The sequence below is a fragment of the Vulpes vulpes genome, chromosome 12, assembly GCF_048418805.1.
Source record: "Vulpes vulpes isolate BD-2025 chromosome 12, VulVul3, whole genome shotgun sequence".
In the NCBI taxonomy this organism is placed as follows: Eukaryota; Metazoa; Chordata; class Mammalia; order Carnivora; family Canidae; genus Vulpes; species Vulpes vulpes.
In genome coordinates, this window is record NC_132791.1 from 90,936,646 (window position 1) to 90,957,814 (window position 21,169).

At 40.8% G+C, this 21,169-nt stretch overlaps 1 protein-coding gene across 3 annotated transcripts in view; it reads right to left on the bottom strand.

Moving 5' to 3' along the window:
• The window catches only part of GCNT2 (glucosaminyl (N-acetyl) transferase 2 (I blood group)), an 83,115-nt gene extending 72,344 nt beyond the window's left edge, over positions 1-10,771 (bottom strand). The window contains exon 1 of one of the 3 annotated variants that reach the window (XR_011995689.1): positions 9,160-10,535. Coding sequence is in view for 2 of the 3 variants with exons in the window: in XM_072729154.1 (XP_072585255.1) it covers positions 9,160-10,084 (925 nt within the window). In the remaining variant the exon portion in view is untranslated. Of the gene's footprint in view, positions 1-9,159 lie in introns of all 3 variants that reach the window. The other 2 variants (XM_072729154.1, XM_072729155.1) reach the window with 2 other exon arrangements.
• Positions 10,772-21,169: the final 10,398 nt, after the last annotated feature.

Below are 21,169 nucleotides of genomic sequence, written 5' to 3' on the forward strand. Positions count from 1 at the left end.
CTAGGACTTCAGCACAAACCCTTCCTTATAAAGATTGGGGAGGAGAAGGATGCAGGCTAAAATAGCCCATAGGGTTTCCTTAGAAAAGAAGGATTGGCGCCATTTGCTTCTTAAAAAAAAAAAAAAAAAAAAAAAGGAGGAACCACAGTCTGCATAAATCCAGAGAAAAAGTAACTGCATATTATGAGCTCCCTTATTTATTTTTAAAAGATCTTCTTTAAGGCTTATTTATTTAAGCAATCTCTACACCCAATGTGGGGCTTGGACTCAAGACCTGGAGATCAAGAGTCGCGTGCTCCACCTACTGAGTCAGTCAGGCACCCTGCTTTATTTATTTATTTTTAAAATAAGTCTTAGCCATTGCTTAATCAGGGGATTCAGGAGGCAGAAACTTGAACATTTGGGGCCACAAGGTATGTTCTTAATCTGTGTTGCACAATTTCATCTCTTAACCCACTCCATCTTCAAAACAAATTTAATCATCTTGACTCTTGCACTTACAAGCTGGGTGTCTTCAGGCAAGTACCCCCAAATTTTCCATTCTTCCATTTTCTCATCTATAAAATTGGATTGCAAGTACCGAAATTCAAGGAAATAATGACCAAAAGGCAGTTCATCCTCTCAGAAGAAGATATACCAAAGGCCAACAAGTACATGAGAAGACATTTGACGCTGTTATTCATTGGAGATATGCAAATCTAAATCACAGATGTGATTTTACAGCCACTAGAATGGTGTAAATAAAAAGACAAGCAGTAACAAGTGTTGGTGAGCATGTGGAGCACTTGGAACCTTAAGGACTACTGTTGGGAACGTAAAATGGTGCACCTGCTTTGGAAACCAGCTGGGCAGGTCCTCAAAATGTTAAACATGGAGTTGCCACATGGACCAGCAATTTCACTCTTGGGATCTACCCAGGAGGAAAGAAAGAAAACATATGTCTGTACAAAGACTTTCTCAGGCATGTTCTCAGTAGCGCTATTGATAATGGCCCAAACATGGAGACAACCCAAATGGGTACCAATGGACGAATAAACAAAATGTGGTACATCCACATGATGGAATAGTAGGTCACCCATATAATGAAGTAAGTACTGATTCGTGCTACGACATGAATAAACCTCAAGAATACCACAGAAAGCAGAAAGAGCCAGATATGAAAAAAATACATATAATTTGATTTATATATAGTCCAGAAAAGGCTTATCCATACAGACAGGAGAGTAGGGTTTGGGTGTGGAAATAGAAAGTAGCTATAAAGGACATGAGGTTCCTTTTGGAGGTGATAAAAATATTCTAAATTAGATGAGGGTCATGGTTGCACGATTCTGTAAATACAGTAAAAATTGTTGGATTGTTCACTCAAAATGGGTGAATTTATTATTCTACGATATGTGAACTAGACCCCTGAATCACATACCTCGCTTTTGTGGTATGTAAATTATACCTCAAGGAAGCTGTTAATCTGGGGGTGGGGGGGGGGGGAGGTAATTTATCCAGTGCCTGATACTGCAAGGGCTCAGACCTTCTGGAAAGGCTTTACAGCATGGAAACCTGAGGCTGAGAAAGCAGCTGGTAATCCTGTCAGCCTATTGTATGCTGTCAGTGACTTGGACAATAGGAAACTTCTGGATTTGCTTGAAAGCACCACCCTATTTATTTTATACAAACAACATAAGGTGAACCGAATTCAACCTGACACCAAGCTCTGCGCGGGTTGAGGCTTGCAGAAACGTAAAGCTCTCATGACCCTCTAGGACTGCATTCCATCAGCCCCTGTAGATGCTAAAAGACAAAAACCTAATGAGAAGATAAGGGTCATCCATCAGGTAAAAACCGAGTGGCCAGGGTCCAGAGGACACAGGCCCTCTCTGCCTGGGGCTGTGGATTGTCAAAGGTTTCACCGACAGCACCAGTCAGCTGGGCCCTGGAAGATAATCAGGATTTCTCCAAAGAAGGGCCCAGTGGGGAAACTGGCGTAAAGGCCAAGAAATCTGTTTGGCGCCTAGCAATAATTATTAAAAAAAGTTCAAGTGGTAGTCAATTAAACCTCTTTGCCTGTATTTTCTGGATTTTATTTATTCATCTGTTTGTTTGTAGGCAAAATATTATCTCTGCACCTTCAAAACCAGGCGTTCCTGGGTTCTTGGGGTCACACATGGGTTTAGAACAGTAACACTAAAACCTCAAAAATCAGTGTCCAAGGAGTTAGTCTGTTCCCTTGGACACAGATTTCCTACAATAGACCAGAGCCTTCTAAAAGGCCTGCAAGGAGATATTTCATCTTCAACATAAGGTGAAGAATCAGTCTTAGAGAAATTAGGCACCTTGCCCGAAGTTACAGAGTGTAGGTGGCAGAGCCAAGGCTGTCTGCTTTTAAATCCCACCAGCAAATGGAAGCCACCCTCTGAGTCCACAGAGTAAACAGATCTTTAGAGCATTTTTCAACCCACTCCACAGACCACTTACGTTTAAAATGCGTTCTAGTTGACCACTGACTCTAGTTGAGTTAGGCCTAAGCCTTACTTTTCTTTCTCTTCAGTCTACTTTTATCTTCCTCAGTATAAAAGTAAGATGGGTTACCACAGGAAGAAATGTTATCTCTGAATATTAAATATTAATAATATTTTCATTAACTTAATTGAATCTAAATATTAATATATTAATTTAATTAATCTAGGGTCATGTCTCCGGCTATTCCTCAGAAATCCCAGAAGACGCTCTAATTAACAAAGTGAAGTTGTTCATATACATCATCATTATGATGTAAACCATTTTTGATAGTAATATATATGGCTATGTAAAATGCATATAAATCAACTAATCAACTAAATGCGTATAGATCAACTAAACTTAGGGCAATTTCTGATTTGTGGAAATTAACATTTTGGTTTTTTTTTTTTTAAGATTTTATTTATTTGAGAGAGAGTGAGCAGATGCTTAACCAACTGAGCCACCCAGTTGGCTCGGAAATTATCATCTTTTTGAAAACTCAGAAAGTACCCCAGAAATTATCATCTGTTTAAAAACACACAAAAAGTGTCAAGATCTCCAGTGGTTCTTGATTCTCAGTCATCATAAACAGATAAGCCTGTTATTCTATAACTTAAACCATAGAAGACACTGAACTTCTAGGTGCCCTCAGTCCTATCAAGGTGTAATTGTCAAGATGACAAAGGTCATCCTCTTGAGAGGAAAGAACCAGGAAATAGTCTAACTTAGTAGGAAGGATAAAGAGGAAAGTTAAGGATAGAGGATGAGCCACAGAATGCTCAGAGAGCAAATCCTATGACCAGGGAAGGAGGGCAGACAAGTATAGCACAGATAAGATCATTCAAAGGTTACAAACCACTTCCCCCTGCCTTGCCCCCATTTCATCTGGAGAAATAAAACTAATACCACTATTTCCTTGATAATCTATCTACATAAAGGTGAAATGTGTCATGCCGTTTATCACCTTCTCAAGGGACTGTATTTCCTTGAAAAGAACTCATGGGGGCCCCACTCACTGATTTCCTTTTCTGTAAGTTAACAAAATTGGTATTTTCTAGCAGACATAAAAAAGATATTGTTCAAGCTAATAGTAAGACTTAACTTCCCGCCCCCCTGCAAGTCTACCCATATGCCCGGTGAATCTGGGAAGCTCTGTGAACGTAATGTGTTTGAGGAACATAAATTCCCTCTGGCAGCCAAATCACTAGGGCCACAAGCACAAGATCCCAGGACCACTGTGATTCAGATCTGCTCTCCCCTGACTCTTGAAAGAAGCAAGAGCTGGGCACCTCAGCCCTGCATTTCTACAAAGACGGAAAGTAAAGAGATTAGCCAATCTCAGCTAAGGGTAGAGTTAATCTAGTGTAGCCTCTACAGGAGGCCCTCTATCAAGGGCACAAGGGTATGACACACAAACCATGGGGCTGGTCTGTAGGCTGGCTCCAGGAGGAAAAGAAATAAGAAGCAGGGAGTCTGCCTTCCAGGTCCACTATCTTGAACATTCTTCCTTTTTCTGTTTCTTCCCCTCAGGCACCTTGGCATGCCTTTCTCCTCCCATCTCCAACAAAACCTATAGTCAGGTTTTGTTTTTTCACTCATTCAGATTTTAATATGAATTTTGAGTAAACTCCCACGGAATCGTATTCCAAATACTCCTTAGTAGCAAGTGAGGCAGTCATCATCGGTCAGTTTTTAAATCTTGAAATCCAAGGAACCCTCGCCGAATGTCACAGCCACTGGAAGTCCTTAACCCAGGTAGAACCACGCAAGCCAGAAGAGCTCAAGAGAAGAAACTTAGAAGGAAAGTGGGAGGCCAAGAACTTGCACCTCGACCTACAAATGAATCTTTTCCCCAACTGGACACCATGCCCAGCTGAGTCAGAAGATTAAGGGGCTGCCATCTGGTGGCAGATGGATTAAGGAAAAGAAGTGGGGGAGAAGAGAACTTGGAGAAAAATAGGGGAAAGACGGAGGCAGAAAGAGGAAGCAGGGAGGGCAGGAAGGCCTAAGTTCATAGCAGCTGGTGAAGTTTATTGGGCAACCTCTTAATTTGTTTTAATTTTTATTTATTGGGAGAAGGGCAATCTCTTAAGACCATAGCTGGGGGAGCCCGGGTGGCTCAGTTGGTTAAGCGTCTGCCTTCGGCTCAAGTCAGGATCCCAGGGTCCTGGGATAGAGGCCCATGTTGGGTTCCTTGCTCAGCGAGGAGTTTACTTTTTCCTCCCCTTCTATCCCCCACTTCCCCTCCTGCCTGTGCACACACTGTCTCTCAAATAAATAAATAAAATCTAAAAAAAAAAAAAAAAAAAAAGACCACAGGTGAACTCCTTTTCTATACCCTTCTGTCCTCATGGACACCCTTGCCTGTGTAGGTTATGCGCAAATCCTTACCTTCTGAGGCTTCCAGAGGACCTGCTAACTTCTTAGGGAACTGATGATGTACAGGGGGCCATGTTTTGTTTTGTGCTTTAAGCCACAGCTGCCCAGAACTACCCGAGGCCTAAACAAGTGGCAGCCAGGCACACGGTAAGCAGCAGCACCCTGTGAGGTGACGTGAACACTCGCCATGTAGTTCCTACATGACCCAAGGAAAGCAAGACCCTCCGGGCATATCTGAAGAGGACACAGTGAGAAACTGCCATCAACAGAACAGTCCAGAATCTGGCAGCCAAGTGGGAAGGCGCCAAGAGTACAAGCCATGGGGCCATGGGCACCACAAACGAGTGGAAGCTCTGAAGCAGGGGTGAGGATTTCAGACAAGGAAAAGGAAGCAGGCAAAGCTAAAGAAGCAGAGGTGGAGACGCTGAGACACAAGCATGGTTGACTTCTCAATGCTGCTGGGAGGGCACCACGGTTGTCTGACCATTTTACCTGGAAAGAGGAGGACCCCTGGTTCACGTACACCTGGTACAGGAGCCACCAGCCACAGGTACAAATAAATGATAATTGGGGTATACTGGGTTAAGTACAATATTTATTTAAATCAATTTCCCCATTTGTGTTTGTTTGTTTGTGTAGACCTTATTTATTTATTTATTTATTCATGAAAGACACGGAAAGGCAGAGACACAGGCAGAGGGAGAAGCAGGGTCCCTGTGGGGCTCGATCCCAGGATCCCGGGATCACAATCTGAGCCGAAGGCAGATGCTTAACCACCCAGGTTGAGCCACCCAGGTGCCGTGTTTGTTTCTTTTCATGAGGCTACTAGAAAATCTAAAATTACATACATGGCTCACATTATATTTCTATTGGATGGTGCTGTTCTAGCTCCCTGAGGCCATTTTGGTTGTGAGATATTTTTTGTCCTGGCCTATTACTTCTTTGAGAATCCTAACAAGCCCCCGATCACTGCGATGAACTAGAACAATCTTAAAATGTCCCAAACAACCAACCAGCCAATTCATACATCAATAAGAAGCCCCTTCCAAACAAAATCCGATTTCCACAGAACAGGAGTAATATTAAACAAGACGGCTGCTTCGGTTTCAGTTCCCTTCCCTCTTCATGAGCAAGCCCTATACTCAGGCTCACCCAGGTCCTGCATGTGCCAGCTGCACCAGTGAGAGGGCACTGGCTTCCAGAAAAGATCCTTCATACATATAAAACTACTTCAAGGGCTCAGTCTTCTAAGTTTTTGAAAAGCACGGAGCAGTACATTGGCTTTCTATAGCTTCACTGCTAACCAGAAGTGTAAGAATCCATTTCCAGTAGATTAACCAGGGTGAGAAAACAGGCTTTTATCTTTAGGTTTCTGTTCAACGAACTGATTAGAATCATCCTTTAGAATCTAACTCTCAGAGTGGAAGAGACTCACAGGCCATCTTGTCTAACGCTTGATAAATGAGCTGCCTTTGCAGCATTTCCCCTCTGTTTCTCCATATCACTTGGGCTTGTTCACCACTGAGGAAGCTACTCATTCCAATCCCAGATTGACAGGTTTTTAAATCTCCCACCACTGACCCTAGATTCTTCTTCCAAATGAACAAATCTTTTAGTTATATGAAGACAACGATCCTTCTTCAAATCTGTTTCAGATTAAATAAACTTTTTGTCTTGGTTCTTTCTAGAAAAAAAAAAAAGAGGGGGTACTGGCCTTTTATCCTTCTTGGGTACCATCTTTGGAACTGCTTTGTCAACATCTCTCCTTAAAATATGGTGCTCATACCTGAAAAGTCTACATCATGCTTGATCCTCACAACACTTAAGACAGAAGTGGGGTTTTTCCTCCCTTATTCTGGACACCATAATTCTGTTGAAACAACTATATGCTTGTGACTCCTCCACCTCACTTTCCTGAGTCCTGGTATCTTTTATCACTGCAACATTACCCCTTCCAGCTTTTGGAAAACCACAGATTTAAAAAGCATTCTATGAGATAACACCTCACACTTGTTAGAATGACTATTATTAAAAAGACAAGAAATATCAAGTCTTGGAGGATGTGGAAAAAAGAGAACCCTATTGTACTGTTGGTGAGAATGTAAATTGGTGCAGCCACTCTGGAATATAATTTGGAGGTTACTCAAAAAATTAAAAATAGAACTACCCTATGATCCTATTGCTGGGTATTTATTTGGAAAAAAAAAATACTAGGTAAAAAAGATATGGCATCCATGCTCATTGCATTATTTATGATAGCCAAGATGTGGAAATAACCTAAGTGTCAATAAGTGGATGAATAAATAAAGGAGATATAAAATCTCTCTCTCTCTCTCTCATCTATCTACATAATGTTACTGAACCATAAAAAAGAATGAAATCTTGCTATTTTTAAAAAATTTGTCTCATGTCAATTGAATTCTTAGACCAGTCAGAAGAACTTTGAAGAAGAGGGGTAAATTTTTCCTCTCTGACAGTATATTTGAAAATTGCTAAAAAAGCAATTCTTAAAAGTTCTCATCACACATACCAAAAATTCTTGTCACAAGAAAAATAAATTTGCAATTATATGTGGTGATGGTTGTTAACCAGATTTCTAGTGGTGATCATTCTGCAATATCTACAAAGAGCAGTACACCTGGAACTAATACAATGTAATATGTCAGTTATATCTCACTTAAAAAATAAATCTTTAAAATAAATAAGTAAAGAGGCTGTTTTCAAGTGTTTGAAAAAAAAAGGGTCCTAAGTCTATAAAGGTTTGTAAACAACAGTTAAGACAAGTATCTGCAATGATTCACAGCCCTGGCTGTCCTGGAGAATTACCTAGAGACAGAACAAACACCTAAGGTGAGGTCTACCCTAGAAGTCAGGCCTTATGGGAGGTGGGGCCTGGCCTTATATATTTTTAAAAGCTCTGAGTGAATGTAGAATGCATCCAGGTTTGAGCCACTAATCTCAAGAAACCATGAATCTGGTCCTCATATTGATTCAAGTTACTTCTCCCTTGAACTATGAATCCGAATTTTTATTTTGAATTGAACTAGTAGGACTGAATCAGTTCACTATAAACAACTAAAGGTCATTCAGATCGGTTAGAACTTGGACCAAAGGAAAGGTGCAGTTAATTTAGTAACAACTGAGATCTAATGGAAATAAAAAGAACATCAGGCTTAGGAGACCTGGTTTATATCATTTGCATGATCATTCACTAGCTGGGTAGCTTTTGAACATATCACGCAATCACACTGCAGTTTCTCTGTCTATACAATAAAGGCACTGGTCTAGAAATCTTTAAGGTGGAAGTTTCTGGGTGGCTCAGTGGTTTAGCGCCTGCCTTCGGCCCAGGATGTGATCCTGGAGACGGGGGATGGAGTCCCACGTCAGGCTCCATGCAGGGAGCCTGCTTCTCCCTCTGCCTGTGTCTCTGCCTCTCTCTCTCTCTGTATTTCATGAATAAATAAATAAAATCTTAAAAAAAAAAAAAGAAATCTTTAAGGCCTTCTAAATTTCTGATTCAATTCCAGGAAAGAAATTGCAAAGAAGTTTTAAAGTCATACCCTGCTCCCAGTTTGAAAGCCTGTGAATTTAGCTATTGGAACTTCAACAGGAGCGAAAGTATTATTAAAACATTCACATTGTCATTCAAATTTACTGTATAATATTTATCTCTGATTGTAAATGACATCACACTTCGGGGAGAATTGGGTTTAGTCTTTCATATGCACAGCAGGCTTTCCCTCAATCCTTTGCCCTGTCCAAAGCTGCAGCACACATCTGACATGGGTCTGTGGATCCAGAAAGGCAGCTTGGCCTATGAGCAAAAGCCAGTAAGACAGCTGAGCTCCACCTCCGCCCTGCTAATCCCTATGCCTTAGTTTCCTCATCTGTAAAATGGAGATGAATTATATCATCAGTGATATCTGTGAGCAGAACTGCTATAAAGTTTTTTTTTAAAGATTTTATTTATTTCATTCATGAGAGGCACAGAGAGAGGCAGAGACACAGCAAGAGGGAGAAGCAGGCTCCCTTCAGGGACCCCAGTGCAGGACTTGATCCCAGGACCCCCGGATCATGTTACAGTTGCCTGTAACACCCAGTGAAGGTAGATGCTCAACCACTGAGCCTCCCAGGTGCCCCTATAAAGATTTTTTTAAATTAACATTTGAAACTATAAAGATCTTTGAAATAACCTTTTGGTTTTATACTATTTTTTCAAAAGCAGCTCATTCAGTATTGACTGTGCAATGTTCACTCAGAAGAACAAAAGTTAAGAGACTCACATACCTGGGATCCTATTGAGCGTCACCCAGAAGTGTTCATCAGGACTGTAAGTGTCTTTGGACCAGGAGAGCAAGTCAAGCGCATGCTGGTCTTGGAGGACAAAGTTGGCGAATTCCCTGGTGAGGGCCACATAGGCAGTACCGAAGTAGATGGTCATGTTGTGAGGAGGTGGGGTCTTTAATTGTGTTGTTTTAAGCATGTAGGAATTCTTTTTGTTTAAGAGCTCCCGGTGGACGTACTTGGTCCGTCCAATGGCATGAGCGGGGGGCAGCACCCCGGGGGTGATGTTTTTCCCTTTAAATCCTTTCAGATACTGAACGATCTCCTTGTTGGTCTTCAGGGGGAAATCCTGGCCACACGTGTTGATGGCGTACTTCCAGGGCACCTCGGATGCCCCAAGGTCTTTAAGGCAGTTCAGATCCGCCTGGAGCCTGGAAATCCCACCATAGACCACAGGCTCCATCTTCGAAGCCAGAAAAGCATTTGGGAAGCAGCTGAGCAATTGCTTCACTGCATTTTTAAATGTGTCTGTTGCCTTTTCATCCACATGCACACAGTAGACATTTTGGGGCATGTAAATCGCCCTGAAGAGTCTCTCAAAAGTGTCAAAGTCTTTGTGGATGGTCACTGTGTAAGCCAGAGGGAACCCTGCCTCCTCTTCTGATAGTGTTTCTGTTATATAGTGACTTTGAGCCATATACTCGTAACAGGTAGAGTCACTGAGAGTAGTTTTCAGTGCGTTCCCCGTTGGGTAAAAAACCCTCCCCTTAAAAATCTGGTGACAGACTTCTGTTAACGCCGAAGCATTGGACAGAGATGCCCTCAGAAAATGCTTCTCCTCCCATAACTTGTGATTGTAAACAAATACAAAAATCAGGGCAATGATAAGAGACACAGTGAAAAGGTAATGCTTCCAAGAGACCATCATTCAAGACCAGAAAGGGAGGAAAATGTCTCCTGAGATCCGATCAGAGTGTAGATATATTCAACTTACATGTTCTCCAGAATCCGTAGATCATCCTCTTGGTTGACGTGATTCTGAGCAGCTATTCCCCGTGCCCTTCCAGGTAACTGTTTGGACCTTTTTCCTGTCTTTGCTTCTCATTCGCCGCTGTGTTTCATTTCCACCTTTCTTTGACACATTTCTGAAGTAGCTCCTTTGGATTTGCTTTGCTCCGGCTCCCGTTCACCATGCAACCTGTTACCACACGGAAACAAGCCGTCTCGGGGAGGTTCTGATTCTGAGGTGTCCACCTCCCGCTGCTGGAAAGTCACCGAAGAGTGAGGTCACCATTCTGCGAGTCAGCGCCCCCAAGACTTTCTCTCCCAGCCTTTTCTCCCAGCCAAAGGTTGGCAACTGTGTCAGTTCCCCAACTTCCTGTTAATCATTGCGTTCAACTGACTGGCTTTGTTTGCTTAAACAGCACTGCCAAGTTAAAAGCTTCAGTTCTAAGCATGTGAACACCGCCTGGAGAGACATTCTGTCAATAAATATTTAGTGCTTAAAAATGAATCGCTTAACCTGTCTTTTTCCACACACACACTCCGACCTCCCTATATTGACTGGGTATGCTATAAAGCAAGACGTATGATGGGCTGTTGAGCCAAATTCTTTCCAGGGCTTAATTGTCTCTGCTGCTAGTAAGGTCCTTAGAAAAGCACATTTGCAAAATTACCTCACCACCTAACTTATTACACAAAGTGACTGGGGTGCTTGATGAATTAAGGTTAATTAAAAAAAAATATATATATATATATATATATACCCCCAAAACACCCCACCTCAAACATCTGTCCCTACCCCAAAATTATATAAAGGCTAAAACTGCAGTTTGTGAAATGCCAAGTTGATCTCACCCTAGCCCAAGTTGTGGGTATGTAGAAAGCTAAGAGAGAGCCAGTGTCTCACTCTGGGAAGTTCCAAACTCACAGAGAGAGGTTTTTATGAACTTACAAACCCCCTCAAAGGGTTTTTCCCTATGCAAAAAATGAAAATAATTTTACCACCTCCCTAGGTTAGTCATGAGAATAAAATGAAGTAACATAAAGAGTTCAGGGCCTTGCCCAGCAACCAGTTGAGGTGAGAGAGAAGAATGAACAAAAGTCCCTCCCCCATCACGTGTCAAGAAAATGACACCATCACCACCACTCTGTTGAAACCTTTTTACACTTCCCTTATTCTTCCTTCTGTGAGCCCGAGCCTGTTAGATGAAATGTCAAAGTTAACACTGACCAGTTTTAGTTTATTTGGTGGTTAGCTGCGTGGGGGTGTGAACGTACGCCGTGCATACTTGCAGAAGTGGTGGGTTAGCCCTGAGCTCACATAACCTTCATCTGTTTCTAGCTCCCACCACTGTCTGCACATGCTAGACAATCAAATATGTATTGATCGAGTGCTCTAGTTTTCATTTCTCTGTTTCCCTGATCACATTAGCATGAGATTCCAAATATTAAGGACTTCTAATCTTTATTTGTATCTATGGATGTGGGTACATTCAACATACTTATTTTCCCAATACATCTTAGTTATAAAGACAACATACTATTACAGAGAGTTGGTAAACACAATGCTTTCATGTCTGGTAGTCTATTTACCTCTTGCCCACAGACACACACATTTTGATTTTTGTGCTCAGGGTAGATGCTAGTGCACATCCTGCATTTTGTATTTAATATCATAGCCTAATATTTCCATGGTGTTACTCAGTCTTCATGGGGTATTGTCTTCACAATCATTACCTTAGAACACAAGACTGGGATAATTATTTGTTGTGTTTTCCCACCTCAGTTGAAAGCTTTATGCATTGGTGAAGGGATCTTCAGGAGCACAGGAAATGATGATAAGAATAGATGCTGGGAAATTCTCCAGAACTAGGTACATCAGTCTCACTGGTTTCTGGAATCTGATTCTATAGCATGATTCAGACTCACCATCTTGTCTATATGATCCCAAATAGAATTCAATCAACCCAAATACCTATTTACATAACTATCTCTCATGTGCGTACCTACAATTCTTTTGTACTAATAATCTCTTCAGTAAAGTAGTCATATAAGAATAATCTTTTCTGAAATGATGACTAAAATTTCTCTTGTTTAAAAAAAAATGTTACTATTCCTCTAGGTCTCTGTCCACATCAAATGAAAGGGACCAGGGATGATTAAATGAAGCCATCAATACCTAACATGCTTATCTAAACTAGCCAAATTTTTACAGCTTCTCCTCTTAATACATCCAGATAACTTCCTGTGTTTATTCGGGCTATCACCTCATTCTTGGCACAGTCCCATCCCTCCAGACATTTCATATAGAAATGCATCTCTCACAGTTTGCTGGCTCTCCTCTGAATCTACAATCCCTGAATTTATAGTTACAGGGCGAAAAACAATTACAGTTTAGTACTTTGCTTAGTAGTTAACTGTACCTCACCTGACCTGCTACAAGGGTCCTCTGATTTTAAGCTCTAGAAACATTCACAATTATTTAAAATAGAATCTTCAACAATACTAAACATTTATTTATTTTATTTATTTATTTATTTATGTTAAAGATTTTATTTATTTACTTGATGGGATGAGAGAGAGAGCAAGCATGAGCAGGTGGGGAAGGTTAGAGGGGGAAGGAGAAGCAGGCTCCCCATCGACCAGGGAAGCCCATGTAAGGGCTCAATCCCAGAACCCTGAGATCATGACTTGAGCCAAAGGCAGATGCTTAGCCAACTGAACCACCCAGGTGCCTGGTAACAATGCTAAACATATTTTAAAGAATTAGTACCTAGCTTCCTTTTTTTTTGTTTTGTTTTGTTTCCATCAACCCAATCTATCTGCTGCTTAACTTCCTGGTAAGCATGTAGGAAATGTGGGAAATGTTTGTTCTGATCCTCCTGGTTTTCCTGAGGCCCTATGCAATGTACCTCTAATCATCCTTCTAAATCCTGAGCTCTGGGCTCTTGCACTTATGAGAAATCATAGAAGAGGATGGTAATGGGTGACCATAAAAAACAGTGTGATTCTTCATCCCAGCTTGAGCATTAGATCCAAATGAATACCTTCAATTCTAAATTGGAGGCAGTAATCAGGTAAGATGGAGTTCTGAAGAAACGGAATTTGTTCTGACTGGTGGCTTGGTCACTCAATAAATAGTAGGTGTATATTTACGTCCCCAGAGTTCAGCCTGTGCTTACTTATTAGTGTTTTTTTTAAGTTTATTTTTTAGTAATCTCTATACCCTACATGGGGCTCGAACTCCCCACCCCAAGATCAAGAGTCACATACTCTTTCGACTGAGCTAGCCAGGCGCCCCATTATTAATGTATACTATAAATCCTTATCCTGGGCATAAATTAATTTTTGGTCCTCTAAGAAAACTGCGCTTAGAGTTTAATCTCAACAACTGATTTTAGAAAAGGAGCAGAAGGGCTCCATTTATACGGATGTGGATAAGCTACCCATGATCCTCATTTTACTTATTCTTGGGGCCACAGGATGCCTAAAGCACTTTTTACATACTTCACCATGACATCGCCTCTACACTCAAGTTAGAAAAACTAGGGAAGCCACATGGATATTTGCTCAGAGTCTACATCTACAAAAGCCTTGTTGAGATCGCAGGGAATGAGCGTCTTGGATTAAATTGGTTTTAAATGCTCTTGACATTTTGCCTTTTTTCATTATTCCAGCTCTTGCCCTGCCCTGGCTCTCCTCTCCTCCTCTTCTTTCTTCCTCTACCTATTGATATATTTACTATTGTTAAATTCAGTACCCTGTCTTATCCTCACCAATACTTTTTTATAACCACAGGAAACAGCCTGAAACAAGAATATAGACTAAAAGAGTCCTGGATTCTGTGTCAGAAAGTCTCCAGTTGGACCAGTACCACCATGGATAGCTCAGAGTCCCTGCACAAGGTATTGGATCTCACACCTCACAACTGGAGTTCAGACCTCACAGGAATGTCATGGGGAACTAATGAAGTAAAAGTACATTTTAACCAGCAGACAGTGCCAAATACTTTATTAAAGTCTGGAAACATTTTCCCCTTGCCGGAAGAAAACTGAGGAACATACTGTAAATCATTAAATTAGAAATGAACATTGTCCTTTAATAAAAATTTAAAAGTTGTAATTAAATATATGTGGATATTAATGAGTTAACAGGACAAATGGAAAAAATCCCAGTCCCCAGTAAGTACATGGCATAATGGGACACACTACTCTGAGCTAGTCTTTGAAAAGCCTTTAGAAATGGAAATCCTGTGTACCAGTATCCAATGATTCATTCACTCATTTGACAATCATCTTTTGTGGGCTAACTTTATGCCAGGCAATGTGCAAGGTTCTAGAAATATAAAACATAAAGGCAGCCCACATGAATATAATCCTATTGGGTCGTATACTGTTTGGGATTAAACAGAGATAACGGTGTGTGCCTCTCCCTCCGATCTCTTCTCCCCAATAATTTTTCCTAAATTAATTTCTCTCTCTCTCTCTCTCTCTCTCTCTCTCTGTCATTCCCAGGTAGATGAAGTTGCCCAGAGGCATTCCAGAACAAATACCTCCTTCTCTTCAAGGTAAAGGCAGGTTAACCAAATTAACCTTAATATTTAGAAGTGGGGTAACGAAATGTGGAAGCACAGTGCTCTGTTTGCCTTTAGTCCCACCCCAAAGGATCTGTGCCTGGACTCTTGATGTGTCAAGTCACTGTTATCTAGTTACTACTGGCTTATCCCTTTCCTTCAGAATCCAGAAGGGCTTTGAATCTAATGCTTCCAATCCCGAAGAGGTTAAAAGCAGTTGCATAGGGAAACAGCCATCCTTGCCATAACTGGATCTCCCACTAGGACGCTTTCATGTAGGATGCATGAGATTTATTCTCTGGGATTCTTCTGAGATTGACCATCCATTTTCTCCACTCAAGTTTGCTTTTGCCAGAGAAGGGATTTTTGGATTTTCTTCAAAGATCATTGCTGCTTATGGTTCACCCTTAAACTAAGTTCCAGATGGGAAATCTGATGGTCCCAGATCCAGAGTGAGTTAGCCTGGATTTAGATCTGTGTTCCTCCCACAGATCTGCCCACTAAGGACGGGAAATCACAAGATGGCAACAGGATTTAGTAGAAAATATCCTGGGTTGGGTGTTAGGAGGCTGGATTCCAGCACCCCTAATGCAAGTTGTCTACCTTGAGCAAGTTACTTTTTTCACAATGAGCCTCAGGCCAGGCAAACTAGGGTATGTGCACTTTACATACCCTTCCAGAAATGAATCATGGCTCAAGTTCCAGCAGAACAAGCAAGGTGACATTATACTTTTAGCCAGATTCCCCTTCCTGTAAATGACTAGAAGCAACTTATAAAATCCAATGGGTTTTAAAAAACAACATTTGCAGTGGAGTCAAGAAAAGCCAAAGGAATAGCATGTCAGCAATTCTCAAAATAACTTTTTCCCAAAGAGACTAAAAGAAGCCCAACTGTTTTAAGAGAGTTTTCTTTTAAGTGTTGGGATTCTGAGAAAGTACTGCTTTTATGTACTTGTTCCTGTTTTTCGTACTTACGGTCATGGATTATTTTTCTAATCGGAAAAGAAAAATTGTAACGGCTTCAGCTGGTTATCTTTTCCTTCATCCCCAGCCCCACTGTGTGTGTTGGACATAGATCGACAATTTAACTTCCTCATTAGCATTCAACTTCCTCAATTCTGTACCACTTGCAAAAGTATGAAAAAACAGACCCTACTCCATAGGAATCTTGCTAGAGAAGTAAATACAATGCTTTTTTAAAGAAAAATTTATTTATTCATGAGAGACACAAAGAGAGAGGCAGAGACATTGGCAGAGGAAGAAGCAGGCTCCCTGTAGGGACCCTGATGTGGAACTCGAGCCCAGGACCCCGGGATCATGACCTGAGCCAAAGGCAGACACTCCCACTGGGCCACCCAGGTGCCCATAAATACAATGCTTTATGGGATTTTACATCTTTTACCAACAAAGGACAAAAATCATCAGATATCTATTTTTGTATATATTGGTGCTTTTTGGACTCAGCTTTTGAAGGTGGAGGGGTTGGGGGTGGGGAAGAAGCAGCTCTTCTGAAGGTTAAGGATTGGGTCCTCTCATTTTGAAAGAGCCAGTCGAGCCAAATGATCTCAGCCAAAGCTGATTTTCCATTCCTTGGCAATGACTTTATTACTTCACCCTACCGGTTAACAGATCGTGCCCATTCGAATTACTTCAGGACTTCCCTGATCTTTAGGGGCTCCATTCTCTTTTCTAAATACCCTCATCCTTCCTTCCTCTTGATCCACCTAACTGACTCTTCTCCATAATTAACAAGAGAACATTTAAATTCCACGCCCTCCATGGAGAAAACTGGCCACCCATAAAGACAAAGAAAAATGGCTAGTAGACATTAAGAAAGGATCAGCTCTCAATGAATTGCAAATAAAAACAACAAAGCATCTCTTTTCTCTTTAATACAAATAACTTTTAAAAAAGAAACACCTAAAATGGGATGCCTAAGTGGCTCAGTGATTGAGTGTCTGCCTTAGGCTCAGGCGTGATCCCAGGGTCCTGGGAGGAATCCAGCATTGGGCTCCCTACTGGGAGCCTGTTTCTCCCTCTGCCTGTGTCTCTGCTTCTCTGTGTGTGTGTCTCATGAATAAATAAATAAAATCTTAAAAAAAAAAAAACCAAACCCACAAACACCTAAGAGTACCCCCTGTGTACAGAGGTGTGATGACATAAGCCCTCTTGTACACTGGTGGTCTGATCCATAGTTAAAACATATTTTGAAATGCAGTGAAAGGGTTCAGAGTATGTTGTTCAAAGTCTACCATTTTGACCTAAGGATGATTGTGAGCTCAAGTGATTCAGAAGAAGGAAACAGAGGAAAGTCTGCCCTTCCCCTCTCTAGCAGGAAAAGCAGGATGATCCTTCACACTTAATCTTAGCCAAATGGCCTTGAAGTGATAGGATGCTCTTAATCCCTGACACAACTCTAGACCCTATGGAATAGCACCAGAGGAATCTACATCACAAACTGTACTAACTAGCTCTTATTTTCCATAGTGTCCCCCACATATTCCTTTTACTACAACTTGCTGCCTCCCCGGGAGCCTAAGCTCCTTTTCCTTTGTCTTAGCACTTTTCTACAAATGTATGGTTCTTTGTTAAGATGCTGTATACACTCCAAGTTTCAGCCATGCCTCTGAGTTTACTCACCCCTGAATCTCTCCTGCCTGAATGTGCACTGCATATTGTAATAATAAATGACAATCTGTATTGTCAGTGTAGTTTCTAGAACCCTTAGGTGAAGAATCCAAGCAAGTAAACCCAAGGTTTTCTTTTCCCTCCCTTAGACAATTTTACAATATATATCAAGAACTTAAAGTGTTCCTATCTCTCAATTTCTTTTGTTAATTGTTGTTATGATATTTTAACTGAAGTATAGTTGACACACAGTGTTACATTAGGTTCAGGCTTATGACATAGTGATTCCACTATCTTCTGATTCGTGAACTTTTTATTACAAAGGCACGTGTGACAAAAAGCTTTATGTGAAAAGGTGTTACTTCACTTTTGATGTTCTTCAGCATCGATTATAACATTTTCCACAGTAGGAAAATGGAAATAAATGCTCAACAACTGGCAAATTATGCTTCATCCATACTGTGAAAAAGAAAGTGATTACATCATATTTCCAAGAAGACAGGGCAATCATTCTCATATATTATTAAGAGAAAGTAGCAGGAAACAAAATTATATAAATCGATATGACCTAACTACAGGGGTGCCTGGGTGGCTCAGTCACTTAAGCATTTGACTCTTGATCTCAGTTCAGGTCTTGATCTCGAGGTCATGAATTCAAGCTTCTTGCCAGGCTCCACACTTGGCATGGAGCCTATGAAAGAAAGAGAGAAAGAAAGAAAGAAAGAAAGAAAGAAAGAAAGAAAGAGAAAAATATATATGACCTAACTACATAAAGCAATACATGGAGAAGGAGAAAAATAATACAAACATTTTCACAGCAATTACTTCTCAATTTGTTAATGTGTAATTTTTGTTTCCTTACAATTTCCCCTTAGCAATTTTACTTTACTCTTTTCTTCATTTCTCAGATTTTTTACAATAGGGCTGTATTTTAGAATAAGAAAAAAGTGTTTTTAAAATTTTTCTGCTCATCAGTAACTAGTGGAGTTTTCAAATTTCACATGAAGGGTAAGTTCCTGAAGGCTCATCCACACCTGGAGTACAGAGCTAACATTGGATGGCAGGATTTCTATTCACCAAGCAAAGTGAGGCTGCTGCATGACCGAGCGTAAACACATTTGGCCTACAGTGCTAAATTCTTGAAATTCTGGACAGCTTTAAAAAAAATTAATTTGGACTGATTTGCATTATTTCAAATTGTTTTTATAGGGATCTTATTGACATTTTTCAGATAGCAAACTTCCCAAACTCCCATAATTCAAATTTGCACAAAACAAGACCATAACAGATAATCCATGTTAAAGATAATTGAATTCCTAAACCACACAATGTGATTGCTTTAAAAAGTTTTGTGTGTCCTATCAAAGATTAGTGACATACAACGCAGTAAAAATTTAATGAGTATGTTCTATAAGCAAACAGCATATTTATTACTGATATGTAAGAAGTATAATTTATTTTATATGAATTCCATTGAAACAGACACACAAAACAGTCTATCAGGATGTCCATGGGGATGCCTGGGTGGCTGGCTCAGCAGCTGAGTGTCTGCCTTCGGCCCAGGACATGATCCCGGAGACCCGGAATCAAGTCCCACACAGGGCTCCCTGCATGGGGCCTGCTTCTCCCTCTGCCTGTGTCTCTGCTTCTCTCTCTCTCTCCTTTTTGTCTCTCATGAGTAAATACATAAAATCTTTTTTTTTTTAAAGGATGTCCATAAAGACTGGAATATATATAATGCCATCAAGCTCATTTTCAAAGTGTAAAACATGCACACACACTGCTTCCAGACTTTGTGTAGAATGGAAATCAAGTTTCATGTACCTCTGATCCTCATGAGTGCCACCCAGAAATTTTCATCAGGAGAGTAGGAGTCCTTCAGCCACCCAAGTAAATTGATAACCCTCTGGTCTTGAAGAACAAAATTAGCAAATTCTCTTTTAAGGACCACAGAGGCAGGGCAGAAGTAAATGCCAGGTTATTTTTTTTTTATAAATTTTTATTTATTTATGATAGTGACACAGAGAGAGAGAGAGAGGCAGAGACATAGGCAGAACGAGAAGCAGGCTCCATGTACCAGGAGCCCGACGTGGGATTCGATCCCGGGTCTTCAGGATCGCGCCCTGGGCCAAAGGCAGGCGCCAAACCGCTGCGCCACCCAGGGATCCCTAAATGCCAGATTATGAGGAGGTGTTTTTCTCATCCAAACAGTATAAAGTAGAGCAAACAGCATCTCTGCTCTGAGTGCATGTATCTGGTCCTTCTGATAATATAAGGAGGAGGCAGCAATCCTGGAGTTATATTTTTTTTCCCTTAAAATCCTTTCAGATACTAAACTAGTTCCTTATCGGTTTTCATCTTGCCCACAGGTATTGCTGATAGACTTCCATGGAACTTCAGAAGCTACAAGTATTGCCAGGTTGTTTTGATGACTGAAGCCTGGAAATTTCTGCATAAACCACAGACCCTCTCTTGGATCTGAAAGGTATTTGCAAAGCAGCTCAATAGCCTTCCCATTGCATCTTTGAAAGCAGGGATGACTTTCTCATCCACATGAACACAGTAGAAGTGTTGAGGTGTGCAAATAGTCTTGAAGAGACCTTCAAATATATCCAAATATTTGTGGATGGCTATGACAGATACCAAGGAGAACTCAGCTTCATCTTTATTTTTTTATTTATTTTTAAAAAAGGTTTTATTTATTTATTTGAGACAGAGAGAGAGGGAGCACACATGGGGTGAGGGGCAGGGGAAGAGGAAGAAACAGACTCCCCAGGGTCTGGGGCTCAATCCCAGGACCCTGAGATCATGATCTGAGTTAAAGGGAGATGCTTAACACACTGACCACCCAGACACCCCTCAGCTTCCTCTTGAGACACAGGTTTCATTAGGTATTGATTTTAGATTCAGTATTGTTGGCAAGTTACATTTCTCAATGGTGTTGATGGGATTCAGGGCAGCCTGCCCCAAATATGCTTCTTTGGCATATTGATTATTTTGAATTAAAATTACTTAAGAAAAAGCTGGTGCAAGAAGGATGTACTGACTCTCCTTTGTTCTCCTGGAAACAGGAAATAAATATCTCAGGTGGAAGGTGCCCTCCCTGTATTTACTAGGAGAGAGAGGACATCCTTACCACTAGAGATAGGGAATTTAGGGCCAAGAAGGCCACATAAGCAAACCTTGTTGCTTTTTCACTAATTTACTACCCCTGACCAAACTTTTTCATCTTTTTCAATTCTTCACAAATTTATTGTTTCTTTGTCTAAACGGTATAAAAGCTGCCTGCTTGGATCACCTCTTTGAGTCTCATATTGCTATGAGCTCCCATACATATGAAATTAAATTTGGTTTTCTCTTGTTCATCTGTCTTATGTCAATTTAATGACTAGACCAGCCAAAGAACCTAGAAGGGAAGAAGAGAAATGTTTTCCTCCCCTACAGAGTCACTGGCATATTTTCATCCCAGGAGATTTTTCTGTCCTTTCATGTCACAGGACTTCTGCAAACACTGGAGTTTGAGATTTTCCTCACTTGCAGCTATTTTTGTGAAACTGAGTTAGTAGAGAGGAATAAAAGAGTTATAGAAATGGCTGCAAGCCCATTAAGAAAACCAAACACCTTCAGCTTTATTTTTCCTACCATCTCTTCTTCGTTTGTCACTTGCTGGACTTCGTACCATTGCCGAGGTCAGTCTGCAGGTCTATCCCTAGGTTACCGGAATCTACTCCCACTTGTTATTTTGAGCAAAAAGAGAAATTTTGCAACTCACTTAAGGGGATCAACTGTAAGTCTGAAGTTCTTCTCTTA